Source organism: Mytilus edulis, unplaced genomic scaffold (assembly GCF_963676685.1).
Source record: "Mytilus edulis unplaced genomic scaffold, xbMytEdul2.2 SCAFFOLD_1159, whole genome shotgun sequence".
NCBI classification, from domain to species: Eukaryota; Metazoa; Mollusca; class Bivalvia; order Mytilida; family Mytilidae; genus Mytilus; species Mytilus edulis.
Window position 1 is genome coordinate 9,751 of NW_027267433.1, and position 14,526 is coordinate 24,276.

General features: G+C 32.9%; 1 protein-coding gene across 1 annotated transcript; it reads left to right on the plus strand.

Annotated features, from left to right (window-relative positions):
• On the plus strand, nt 1–13,676 carry LOC139505462 (toll-like receptor 2 type-2; the record flags this gene model as incomplete). The annotated part of the gene is given in 2 exon segments (XM_071295033.1): nt 1–108; nt 12,904–13,676. A coding segment is annotated over 1 exon segment (634 nt), but the record flags the coding sequence as incomplete, so codon positions are not given.
• Nucleotides 13,677–14,526: the final 850 nt, after the last annotated feature.

Genomic DNA, 14,526 nt, shown 5'->3' on the forward strand with positions numbered 1-14,526 from the left:
CCGAAGAATTTGTTGGGACTGTTAATTCCTCTTCACGATTCCACATTTCATCAACATACAGACGATTACGTGCATTCAGTCTGAGTTTGAACACCATTTCTATGTATAGTTAGTAAGTTACCATTATAATTTATAAGAATGGAGAGGCATTTGATTGTGATGTTTCTTCTAAACGTTCATTCTTATTTTTTTTGAATGATATTTCAGAATACATAACATAGGTACTTGTGGTACTCGAGTGCCCCTGAGTGAGAGCATCCCAAATGACCCCTCATGTAGGGATTTTTGCCGGTCGACTGACTGATATAATTATTACTGTTGTTTTTACATTCTTATCAACAGATTAAAGTTTTCATCCTATCAACAGCTATCGTTTTCAATCGTTACGATTGTGCCACAGTTGATCAATATAATCAACTAAGTCAACTCTATTCTTTTTCAAACCCTACACGATCGTATCGATCGTATTCAACCATTACGATTGTGCCACAGTTGATCAATATAATCAACTCAGTCAACTCTATTGTCATATTTTAAACGTTGCACGAACTCTGTCAACTCTATTTTTTCACATTTTAAACGTTGCACAATCGTATCGATCGTATTCAATCGTTACGATTGTGCCACAGTTGATCAATATAATCAACTCAGTCAACTTTATTTTTTTTTACATTTTAAATGTTGCACAATCGTATCGATCGTATTCAATCGTTACGATTGTGCCATAGTTGATCAATTTAATCAACTCTGTCAACTCTATTTTTTTTATATTTTAAACGTTGCTCGATCGTATCGATCGTATTCAATCGTTACGATTGTGCCACAGTTGATCAATTTAATCAACTCAGTCAACTCTATTTTTTTTATGTTTTAAATGTTGCACGATCGTTGCTAGAATGAAGGCACATCAACACAGTCTACGACGCTAGATGGTTTATATTTGATACTTTCTTACTATAACCCCAACTCTAACCCCAACCTGAGTATGACACAATAAAATAGTATACGCCCTTAAGTGTCATATTTACACAGCCTACGGCGCTAGAAGGCATATTTATTACAGTCTTACTATAACCCTAAATCTAACCCTAACCTAGGTCTAACACAATAGCATAGCCTACGGTACCGCTCGGTGACATATAAAAACAGTCTATGGCGGCAGAAGGCATATTTAGTACAGTCTTACTATCATGTTACTTTAACAGTAACCTACGTCTGATACAATAACATAGCCTGCGGCGCTAGGCGGCATATTGACACAGCCTACGGCGCTAAAAGTCGTATGTATTACAGTCTTACTGTCACCCAAACTCCAAAATGGGAACAGTATACAGTAATATATATGTTCCTACTCCAACCCTAACCTGAGTCTGACACAACAACATAGACTTCGGTGCTAATCGATAAATTGACACAGCCTACGGCGATAGAAGGCACATAAACAAAGTCTACGATGCTAGATGGCTTATTTTTAATACAGCTATAAAAAATGTATATGCGCAATTAAGCCAGCATATATTTACATACTACAGCACAAGCAGGAACATTGAAGTCTCTTTCCTCTAATATTCATTTAATAATAATTTAAAAAAAAAATCATGTTTGTTTACTCACTTCAGTTTCTTCATTTTAATGATCTATATATACTACTGTCATAAACTGGCTACTACAATACACATTTTTGTCACATTCATATTTTTATCTCATAAAACTGTTGCTATACACTTCTTCAAACTTGAATTAATGTTAAAAAGGTTTTATCCGTGTTAAAAGTCTTTGAAACAGCAAATTCCTATGCTTCAACTTTTGTATATTTTTCAATTGTGTGTACAATTTATGTTCACTATATTAATATCTCCGTACCCATTCTGACATATATTATTTTCATAGAGTTTATCTCCATCAGTGCTGAAGTGGGAAATACAGTAATACAAATTATTTTGTTAAATCTTTATTAATAAAATTTATTAAGTAGTTACCATTAACAAATTGAGTTAATTGATTCCATATATGGCGTTCAATCGAGTCTTCAGGCATGAATACACATTGAGTTGATTAATTCGACATTTGACGTTCAATCGTTATCGATAGTATCGATCGTTACGATCAAGTCTCCATCAAAATACATTGAGTTAATTGATTCGACATATGACGTTCAATCGTTATCGATCGTATTGATAGTTACGATCGAGTCTTCATCAAAACACATTGAGTTGATTGATTCGACATTTGACGTTCAATCGTTATCGATCGTTACGATCGAGTCTTCATTAAAACACATTGAGTTGATTGATTCAACATTTGACGTTCAATCGTTATCGATCGTATCGATCGTTACGATCGAGTCTTCATCAAAACACATTGAGTTGATTGATTCTACATTTGACGTTCAATCGTTATCGATCGTATCAATCATTAAGATCGAGTCTTCATCAAAATACATTGAGTTGATTGATTCAACATATGACGTTCAATCGTTATCGATCGTTATGATCGAGTCTTTGTCATAACACGTATGTATTGATTTGAGTTGATTGAATCGACAACAATGTTCAATCGTTATCGATCGTATCAATCGTTACGATCGAGTATCCATCATTAATAAATTGAGTAGTTGAATCTACAAACAATGTTCAATCGTTATCGATCGTATCTATAATTAAAGATTTGTTGAATAAATCGATCGTTAATGTGTCTGTTCAATTCATTCTTTTTTAATAGACCACTTTCGAGTTCATCCGTCACCGGAAAAGACTCGTCAATTATACGCGCTTTTATCACCGTCATTTGTGCGTTTTGGGGCGTCGTCACTTCCCTTCCAATGTTGAGCGAGTGGTTGGAAAACTATAATTCTATATTATACGAATTATTCGGCAAATTGAATTCTCAAAATTGACAATCAACACTGCTGTCATTAGGGAATTGTCAGTAAGTACCTACAGAGCAACCATTATTTCTAGTTTATCCTGCACAAAGACGATCACTAAGACGCTTGATGAACGTAAATAGTGCAGGGATACAGGCGACCCCCTCTATCTGGTAAATGACGTCATAAAGGCGTGCATAATTGACGAGTTTTTGCCGGTGACGGATGAACTCGAAAGTGGTCTATTGAATTGAACTAAAACCTGAAGGAAAAATCAACTCTTGTCGAATCAATTGATTGTCGAATACTGTACCTTAATGACACAGGGACTTGTCCGTACGTCTGTCCTGCTTCAGGTCAGAGGTGGATTTAGGGGGGGGGGGGGGGGGGCCAGTTAGCGTGTAATTGTTTTTTTTTTTTTACTGATAATTGTCCTTGTGCTTCATGAGAGGTCTCAATTTATATAAACTTTATTGTTATTTATGGAATAAATTTAAAAATTATTTTTTTCAAAATCAGTAGATATTTATATTGTTTAAAATAAAGTGTACATTTTATTGTCATCCACCAAAAATTACTGTTAACATCATTTGGCCAGATTTTTTACTGCCATTGATCGTCATGAAGGAACTCCCTTTATGATCCTCAAAAGAAAGAAAGAACATATAATTTTTACTGTTATTTTTACATTCTTATCAACAGATGCAAGTTTTCATCCTATCAACAGACACAGTGGCTTGTCCGTCCGTCTGTCCCGCTTCAGGTCAGAGGCAGATTTATGGGGGGCAGGGGGCCCAGGCCTCCCCTTTTTGGGAAAAAAAATTGGTTGCTTAACCCTTTCCTCCTGACATGAATTTTTTTTTTTAATATACTTGATTCGCATAGGATTTTTTTCAGTTAAAAAAAATCATCAATTTTAAAGTGTTAATGCATTGTGAAAACCAATATTTCATCAATGAAATTCAAGTCGGATTATTCTCATGAATATCCTTTTCATATTGGATACAATTTTTTTTAAGTTTGATGCAGACATTTTGTAGTCAAAGCATTTCAACTGAGGTACTTCACAGGCGTCAAAAGGCGTCATTATGGAGTAAAGGGGGGTGGCGTCAAAAAGCATCATTATGGAGGAAAGGAATATAGGAAATCACTGAAGCATGACTGGAGCGGGCCCCCTCTTAGGCAGTCTGTGGGTCCCCACTTATGAAAATTTCTGGATCCGCCACTGCAGGTTAAAGTTTTTGGTCAAGGTAGTTTTTGATGAAGTTGAAGTCATCTCATATGTTTTAAATGTATTTATCAATTCAGGAAATAGCTTTAGGTGGCCTTTGGTTAATGAATTGGCATAGTTGTATGCATAAAAATAAGGAGATGTGATATAACTGCTAATGAGACAACTATCCACCAAAGGTCAAATGTAGTGGATGTAAGCAATCTATAGGCAACTGTACATACAGCCTTCAACAATGAGTGTGGTTGACTATTGAAGGCCTAGTTGGACTGCCTGACATGAAATATTTGAAACAATTCAATTGGACAGACATAAACCAACGACAACCACTGAACTACAGGCTTCTGACTAAGGATGGTGTCTTCCTCGAATGCCAACATTTTATATGTTACCTATTCCTTGAATGCCAACAAAAATATTTCAATAGATGTTTATATAATAACAATAGGTGTTTTTACAAGTATTCAAATGTTTTTATAAGTATTTAACTGTTAAAAATAATTATTGAATCTGATAAAATTGCAACATTTGATAAAAAAAAAGTAGTAGAATTTTGGGTTAAAATTATTGTGAATTTTAAAGTAATCAAATAAATTCTAAAAATGTTATTACATTTTGTACTATTTTTGTTAAAGAAAGATAATCATGGGAATGAAAATGTTTTACTAACAAAAGATATATAAGAAATACTGAAGAAATTTAAGTTACATAAAATTATTTCATACTTAAAAAAGGTATATTAGAGATTTGTTTAATTCCACATCATTTTAACGTTTTATTAGTTAATGTGAACTAAAAATACGCTGTATCACAGAAACTATTTATGATTATTGCACACAAGACGACAGGCGTATCATGCTCTCATGGTGCAGCTGTTTATCTAAGTATGGCTAATGCACAGTTAAATATACAGTTTGTTGAGAATCGTCTTGGCAAATAAAACTTGGTCTACAATAACTACAAGTACGGAGTAAAGACTAAACGGTGAGACAGATGCTACTGGAGATCTGAATGCACAGCTACCATCAACACACTCAACAGAATACCAGTTACCATCAGAGATCTACATAATCATCCTTCAGATCCAGTTCAACTCAATGTTGATCAAGTACTCAAACGAATGAAACAAAGATGTCTTGTTGAAAGCACTCCAGTACCAACAATCTATGTAGACGAATTAGTCAAACTACACAATAGAGACTGGGACAACGACTCTGAAAGACTAGTCCAGAGTATGCCCACCTTTACAACCTGCAAGACATCACTCTATACTCAGCGCAGTAAGACAATACATCAACTACCAAATTCAATGAATCAACAGAAAAAGAAAATACTGAGAAATTGAGACCAGACTCGGTAACCTGAAACAGCGACACGCCAACAGAGAGATGACAACTGTACAGTTTGCAGATTCAGCATCATATCTTCTACACTTGTAATAGACTATTAAATGTGAAAAGTGCTTGTTTAAACTATTCAACAACTGTTTAATATCAGATCAAATATATAGTGATTTTTGTCAATTTGCTAAATGTTTACTTAATATGTTATTTGTATTGTTTTCTGTGTGCACTGTGTACAAATAAATAATATATGATTCAAAATAGATTTATTTCTTTTCATTGTATGCTACAAAAAAATGAGTGAAAATATCTTCCACACCAGTTTCAAGATAATGAGATGTGACTAAGCAATATCTTATGAATCACTTACAAAAGAAAATGTACTATTATAATAACCAAGAAATCATCCGGAACAACTGAACAAAATAAGACAATGTAATCCAACACGAGCTACAAAATTAAAAAAAACCCTATCAATTAATAAGGGAGGATATTACAGCACACACAACTATGAAAATATTGAAAAAGGCACATCAAAGTTGAAAGACTCTATTGTAGAATTTGTGTAAGCTGGAATTCCTTAAAATGTGCGCAATCGACTTTGTGGTGCATCACTATTTATTGTAAGAAAATCCATACTGTTCCAACAGTAACAGCAAAAAAAGACTTTCAACAATTTGACAAATATGAATTGGATTGAGCTACCTGTAATTCTTATTCATATTTCGCCTTCGGTCTCAAGTAATAAATTAGCTTAACTTCTCTATGAGGGGTGAAGCTTACATGTAATATCTCTGTTTAAAGAAACAAACTATAACCACCAGACCATAGCTGGCCAGTGACCTTGACCCTAGTATATAAGCACCTGTTCCATAATAACTTGTCATTATTTTTCTAGAGGGTGTGAAGTGAACACTTCACTTGAATTCTTTTTAGTTATTTTATTTTTATCTAAGATTTAGGGGAAAGTTACTAAAGTTACATTTAACTTGTCTACGATGTACGACAAGTTCTAATGTTATTTTGTTAATTAGAAATAATAATTCCTCAATTGTCTACGATGTATGACAAGTGTTGATGGAAATGAATTTAAAAATTTCTTGTCTACTATGTATGACAAGTATCGATGGAAATTAATTAAAATTTTTATTGTCTACGATGTATGACAATTTTATATATTCATTAAGTTTTTGCCTTAGTACGATGTACAGGCAGCACATTTGTTACTTATTTCATACTCCTGTTTGTTAAACAGGTAGATATTTAAAAGTATTTCTATTCACCTGAAGGTTGTGAGTACTCTTCAGAATTTACACGTGTTTTACCTGCACAGGTACACATTATTTTATTACAATGGCTGAATTTGATTATGCAACGCAAATGTATTGCTTTTGCAAGATGTTTAGAATTATGTTTACACTTACAAGGGTGATGGCTATGATTTTCATCACCTCTGAGTTGTTTTAGAAATTAAAGATGATAAATTTAATAGGAGGTATTTTGAATAAATCCTCTTCTTAAACAGTTATAAAACCTAGTAGTTTTATAAAAGATCATAATGGCATTGCAGTTGGAAATAATTGACAAAGCAACAGAACGAGTCAAAAGTAAGTTTTTAAATCTAGTGCTACTTGTATAGCTTCAAAATCTCCTTGATTTGTGAATTTTTCTCAAGATAGTGCTGTTGAGATTTAAGATAGGCATGTATACATATTGATGCATTGACTCATTATTATTAATGTAGTAAAGAACATGTATGAATCATGAGGTTTGAGACAGTTTCTCTGCCTTCAACTCAAGCAGAGTTTGTAGAGAAACCTGCTGCTTTATTCGAATTTTGCCATTAGAGGCTTACTTTAATGAAGATTTAGTTCTAATTTTGATCTGAACTACTGTAATGATACTGTTCATGTACCTCCTATTGGAGTTTGTGCCATGGCTGATGATAGTCCAGCCGGAACTGAATTTTGATACGTCTTTTGATCCTGCATTAAGGTTTTCAGAAGCCTTTAAGGCTTCTCTTAGTGAGATTAATGGTCCATTGTCTCATCCTGTTTGTTGAACAGTTTAATCATGATTTTGCTTGGAAAATCCCAAAATTGTTTAAAAAGGCAGAAAACTGTGTCTAAGTTTTCTTCTGGACTTTCTGTGACTGTTAATAATACTACCATGTCAGTAAATATCAAATCAGGAAAATATCAAGTTCATAGAGGAGTAATGCTATCACCCTGAGAACTGTGAGAATCCTAGTGTGTCTAGGATAAATAACAAGATTGAAATGGCACTGCCTAGACAGGCCCACTATGTGGTTTCAAAGATGCAGGAAACCCAGAGATACTTTATTAAGGGGTTGATCATCACCCCTATTGTTGAGGATTTTATTGTAAAATTCTATTTGTTTGTTTGACCATGGGTTTCTATTTAAATGCATAGGAGATGCTCAGAAATATCTAGATGATAAAACTTATTTGTAATTCTGATGTGATAGTTGATTTATCACGTTTTTAGTTATGATTGCATGAAGCAAACTTGGTGATTATACAAAGATTCTAAAGCAAATTCTAGATTCCTTGGAAGAGGTTGCAGGTCTAGCAATAATTTTTTACTCCCAGCTGTTATGGGAAAGGCAATATCAGTCTTTTAACTGCGGAGGCTCTGTTGGTCAACAGGGCGTATACTAGTAGGCAATTCCCTTCATTGAGAGGGATAGGTTTCCCAAAAGGGAACAGAGAATCTCAGAGGGGTCACATTTCTCAACCAGTTGCTATATACAGTAGATAACTTTAAAAATATTATGATTTGGAAAATGTTACTAATGATATATTGATATTAGATTTAATAAGAAATGGTTATAAAATTATTTTTAATGATGTACCACATATTTGAATAAAATACATTTCACCTTTCATAAGGATGAAATAATTTCAGAAGTCCAAAAATTGATAGCTAAGGGAGCTATTTAAGAGGTTGATCGATCATTGGAAAATCAGTTTATTTCCTATATTTTCTTAGTTCCTGAGAAAGATGGGTCTTCAAGGCCTGTTACCTATTTGAAAAATTCAAACAAACTTAGCTTGTGGCTAATCAGCATTTGGAGCAGGACCATTTATCTTTTGTTTAGATGTAATTCTTAGGGATGATTATCTATATATATATATATATAGAGAGAGCTAACATCTATAGATCTCACAGATGCATATTTAAGTATCATTTTGATTATATCACAATTTCCTGATTCATGTGGAAAGGACATTGATATGATATTTATGTTCTTTGTTTTGGATTGGCTTCTGCATCAAGAGTTTTTACTAAGGTTTTAAAACCTGTCTATGTATTTTTATGAAATAATGTCACTTGAATTAAGTATATACATGCTATAGTTTATACATTGATGATTCTTTTATTATGGATCAGAATTTAGATGGTTGTATTGTGAATACAGAAGAAGTGGTGCAAATGCTTGATAAGCTGTGCTTCAGAATAAATTTTGAGAAGTTGGTACTCATTCCTTGGAAGCACATTGTTTTCCTTTGTCTCATTATTGATACTGAGCTATTTAAGTTTTTTCTGACAGATGAGAAATGGTAAAATTATCTCCCTTGGAAAATTCTTCTTAAATAGAATTGTGTAACTGTATTATAGATGATTTGCATCATATATTGGTCTTGTGTCACATGCTTTTAATGCAGTATCTGTGGGAATGTTGCAGAAACATGGTGAGAAATAATGTTGAAACACTGTATAGTTGTTACAGTGTTTATTATCATCAATCTATAGGTGAAATTTTTAACAATTTAAATCAGAAATTAAGAATTGATTTTTAGACCCATCCAAATAAGTTTTTGGATTGGACCAGATGCCTCATTAGAAGGATTTGGGATCCAAATTTAAAGAAAATTTTTCTGTTGGTAGATGGAGCTTCTTTAAGAACATGGGCTCATTTCATATAGATTTCTTAGAATTGTTGGCTATATTTTTCTTTTGGAGAGAAGTTTTTAGTCACAGAGAGTTATACAATCAGAAAATACAATTTCAGTAGCATTTATTGTGCAATAGGAGGTATAACCTCTTTGTCACTTTTAAAACATGCTTACTACAAATATTTCATTATTTGGGCTTGGTGTTCAAGAAAGAACATTTTTATCACAGCTCTTTATATTCCTGGTAAGAAAATTTTGATGCTTATCATATGTCTAAAAAAAATTTACAGATTCAACAGGATGGCAATTGAAAGAAGATATATTTGTTTTGTTGTTATCACGTTTTCATTTTCAAATCTGTAGATAATTGATTAGTTGTCTTTTGACCAACAAGCTCCTTTTAGAGATGTTTGTACTTTTTATGGTCAGATTTAAGACCTTATATTTTCCCATCTTTTTCATTGTTGGGGATAATTATAAAGGAAATTATTAGTGATAAAGTTCAGAAGGCTCTTTTGATTATTCCTTTTGGTCTGCTCAGAGTTGGTTTTCTTTGCTAATACCAATTTTAATTTATTTGACAGTTAAAAGTTCTGCTAAACATAAAAGTTAGTAACAATGTTACATACCTGAAGAATGCCTTTCCGTCAGGAAGAGATTTGATTTAACTGTGTATTCACTATTGTAAAAAATATAAGTGAACCAACACCTGAAGGGTTGATTGTGCGGTAGGGTAAAAACGTGTGTATTATATTCAGAAATCACTTTAATATAAACAGGAGATTTCAGAATCATTTGTAAAATATATTTACACTTAATCTTGGAGATCATGCATCTATGATCAAGCATTATCAATATTTTTTGAGAAATTTCATTATTTGGTGTGTTCAAAGAGAACCAATTCCTTATCACCATCTAAAAAGGATGTTATTGATTATTGAAATTTTTTTGTAAAACACAAGCTTTTCATATTCAGCATGTTTAATGTGAATTTTACTTGTTTTATGTTGAAACAGACTTGATCCTTTAAGAAGTAGATGTTACTAAATTTGTTTGTTTACTACATGCATATGTGAAAGGTTGCTTAAGCCTGAATCTGCAATTGAAGAGTTAGATACTCTTTCACTGTGGAGATGAATTTAGTGCTATCTTTTTAAGTTCTTTATATTCATTAGAGGATTTTACATTGAAGACTGTCTTTTATACTTGTGTCTTTATTTGCCTTGACTAAAACTGCCAAAGTACAATCTTTATCAGCTGTAGATTTATTCTATGTTTTTCATTCAGAGACATGGCACTTTATTTTTTCATATACATGAGTTTTTGAAAAATACTAGATCTGTTAGTTAGTCTACCTATTAATGAGGTGATCAAGGGTTTTGATAAACCAAAACTTTGTGTTGTTAAGACAATGATTTATCATGTTTTGTGTACAAAATATGTGAGAGAATTCATCTAAGTCTTTTCGTAAAGTTTAGATAGTTAGAGAGAGTTCTAATTTTAGCCGAGGTTTTAATGTTTACTCATTTAGAGGAACCTCTTCATAAGTGCATTTAGCTTCAGGATGTTCTATTAAAGACATTATGGCAACAGCTTAGTCTGGACATATGATAAAACTTTTTATAAGTTCTATAAAAGGGAAAGTGAATAATATCAGTACTAAAACACTTTTCTTCAGTTGTAGTTACTGGATGATCTTGTGATTTCTATGCTTTATTAAATGTTGGCATTTATAAAAATTGTTTTTAGTTTGTGTCTACACTTTAAACAAGCTAATTTATTACTTGAGACCGAAGGCGAAATATGAATAAGAATGTTCCTTCATCCAAGCATATCTTGGATGTGCAGGATGAAGGTCATTCTTAGAATATGAGCCTGAGGCTCGAAAGTAATTAATTCCCACCCTATGGATTATCAGTCAGACCCACCCTTTTTCCAATGGGTTTTATATTTGGTCGACACAAACTTGCTTTAAATTATGACAAGTTATTATGGAACAGGTGCTTATATACTAGGGTCAAGGTCACTGGCCAGCTATGGTCTGGTGGTTATAGTTTGTTTCTTTAAACAGAGATATTACATGTAAGCTTCACCCCTCATAGAGAAGTTAAGCTAATTTATTACTTTCGAGCCTCAGGCTCATATTCTAAGAATGACCTTCATCCTGCACTTCCAAGATATGCTTGGATGAAGGAACATTTACCTATCATATTTAATTAGTATGATTGTTTTGATAAGCATGCACTTTTGTTGTGATAACTTCTTGCACCTATTCTTCGAACGCCAACATAATTTTACAGGTAAATTGTCGGTAGATCAAAGAATGTTGGCATTCAAGGAATAAACCCTTAGGATAGTCTTATAAAGAAAGTTGGTCGACAGAATGTTGAGCTCTATTATTGTTCATGTACGTCAAAACTGTCAGATAACTTCTTATACATTTTACCATTTTTTTTTCATTTTTGCTTGTAATATCTTAAAAAAATATGATAAAAAGAAACTTCAAATTGCAAAAATCATCAACAAGTCAAGGTATACAGGTAGTTTCATGGTTGAAATGTTCAATTGATTCCTGATAGATTTATTGCCCTTAGATGAAGATTTTTACCTATTTTTGGAGTTTTTGCATTATATCTTAAAAATCATAATTAATAGAATAAGATAGAATATAAATGATCAGCAAGACAAGATCTACAATTAAGACAATATAGAGAACAACTCTTTTATAGGATTTTTAATCTGAATTAGTGTTTTGAGCAAAAACTAAGGATGATTGAGAAACTTAACAGACTATCTGATCAGCAATACAAGATCAACAAAACAGATTTTGCCATAAAATTCATTCTCATCTACAATGTTGGAGATTGTCATTTGTTGATTAAGGAGGGGGGACCTTTATCGGGACTCTGGGTTCAGGTGTTTTTAAGCTCAGGATGTCGGGATTGATCCTTTTGGGATTCGGGAATTTTTGTTCAAATTTCGGGATGTCAGGATTTAAATTTCTTTAAATTTGGGACCTTGGGATTTCATGTTTTAAAGCCCAGGATTTTGGGATCAGGACCCCTCCAACTACCCCCCCCCCCCTTATTATGCAAATAGACCAAGGTAAACATCACAGGCTCTTTAGGTAGTACTTAGTAGTAGAAAGACTTTTAAATTGGTAAAAAAGTGTCTCTCTGAGAGATTTACTGATGAAGTGCAATAAGAAGTTACATAGGACAATAAACTAATAAAATCTGCTATGCATTTCAAGATTATCACTTGCATTGCTGTATTTTGCATTGCCAGCCTTTATTTTTGGATCATTACAAATGAGCTGAATAACTCACACCAAAAAAAATCAAGAATAAAACAAACCTCCTTGGCTCAAAATAAATGAAATGCATCACTATTTTTAACAATCATTGTGGTAACCATGGTAACTGACACAGCCAAATACTCAAAAAATGGGCTATATCTTCTACTTTTATATAGTGACGTAAACTCGTACATGGACACCAATTTAAGTTTTTCTGGTGTTTATTTAACATTTTTATTTTCCAGATGGAGTTTTTGCTGCTTTTGGGACAACCAAATAACTATAGACATATTGGGAAAGTGTTTCTGGGCAGTTTAACTAATCAAAAGATTTAAAAGATTTAAATTTTGTATTTGATATTGGAGATAGATTCCATAGAATGAAATGATGGCTGATGTATTAATGGAAAGAGGATATAGTTATCATGCAATGTTTATCTACAATAAACCGAGGCTAAAAAACAATCGTCATAGAAACCAGGACTTTCAAGTTTCATTTGATGTTGTTAAGTTTGCAGTAGATAAACTGGCATCATGGGGATTTAGGCAGACTTATTACCATGATCGTGATGCTTTACCAGGGAGTAATATATTTAGTGAATTTTTTGATACTGTGAAAGCATCAAGATTCACTGTTGTTGTACTAACAAGAGGGTTTTTAAATGACTGTTGGGGAAAGTACAAATCCCAGGCAGCATTTTCCAAATTGTTAGAAGAGGAGAAATCAAGAAGATTTATTGCTATGTATATTGATTTACAAGATCAACAAATACCAAATGAGTTTAATACTATGGTGAGTCTTTGCTTTAATGCTAATTGGCAAAGTGATGAGGAGGAGTGGGAAAAGTTTAAAATGCTTTTGAATAATGTCACACAAGCTGTACAGGATACTGGACCAGATCGCTTTCCAGTGACACAAACTAATTCTGGTTCTCAAAATGCAATTCTAACTAGCACAGGAAATTTACAACACACTCGAGGAGGTCTTACTGGAAATAGGCCCCTGGTTGGATTGCAAGGTAAACTATAATAAAAGTATATATGAATTATGAAAATGATCAGTGCCCTTATGACAATTTCAGGATCAGCCACTGATGATAATATCTGAAAACAGTGCCAGTCAGTCCTGAAAAATGTAGTCTGATGTCAAATTTCTGACCACCCACCTTAGTTATTCAATAACTTTGGACTTTTTACTTTATTTTAGATTAGAATACATGTAGTACTCATAAAGATCTAGATCATAACATCAGTATTTAGTTATAATGATGCTGTAACTATAGGCTGTTAGGCCTTTTTATGTTTCTTACATATATAACGTGGCTTTGTGCTTATGCATCCTGTCATAAAGTGTTATTGTAATACGGTAGATTTGTGTATTCTTGTCTTTAATTATTGCTAATATGTTTGCCTCTATATGCCATTTTGTGCTTCTTTGTTATAACATATTTGTATGTTTTTTTAATTATTAAGATTATTACTAATGTTGACTGCTGTATTTTTCACATTTTTATCTAGTATGTCTGTTTGTTTTGTTCACGCATTGTTGTCAATATAATCATGATAATGGAATCTACAGAAAAGAAGATTATCTCAGATAATGTGTGCAAAATGTGCTGTATAAATGACCCTGGGGTAACGCCCTGTTTGGATCAAGTTAAATGTGAGGAGCTTGGTACATAAAAGTTGAAGTCCATATTGAAGATTTCACTAAATTTGTATAAAAAGCACTTTATAATGTCTTTTGTACCTGTCTCATTTCACATAATATCTCTCTTTTCTTCTGTAGGATAGCAAGTGGTTCAAATATAAGCCTGTTTGGGCTAAAATTGCATGCAAGTTTTTCACTAAAAATTGAAAAATCTTTGC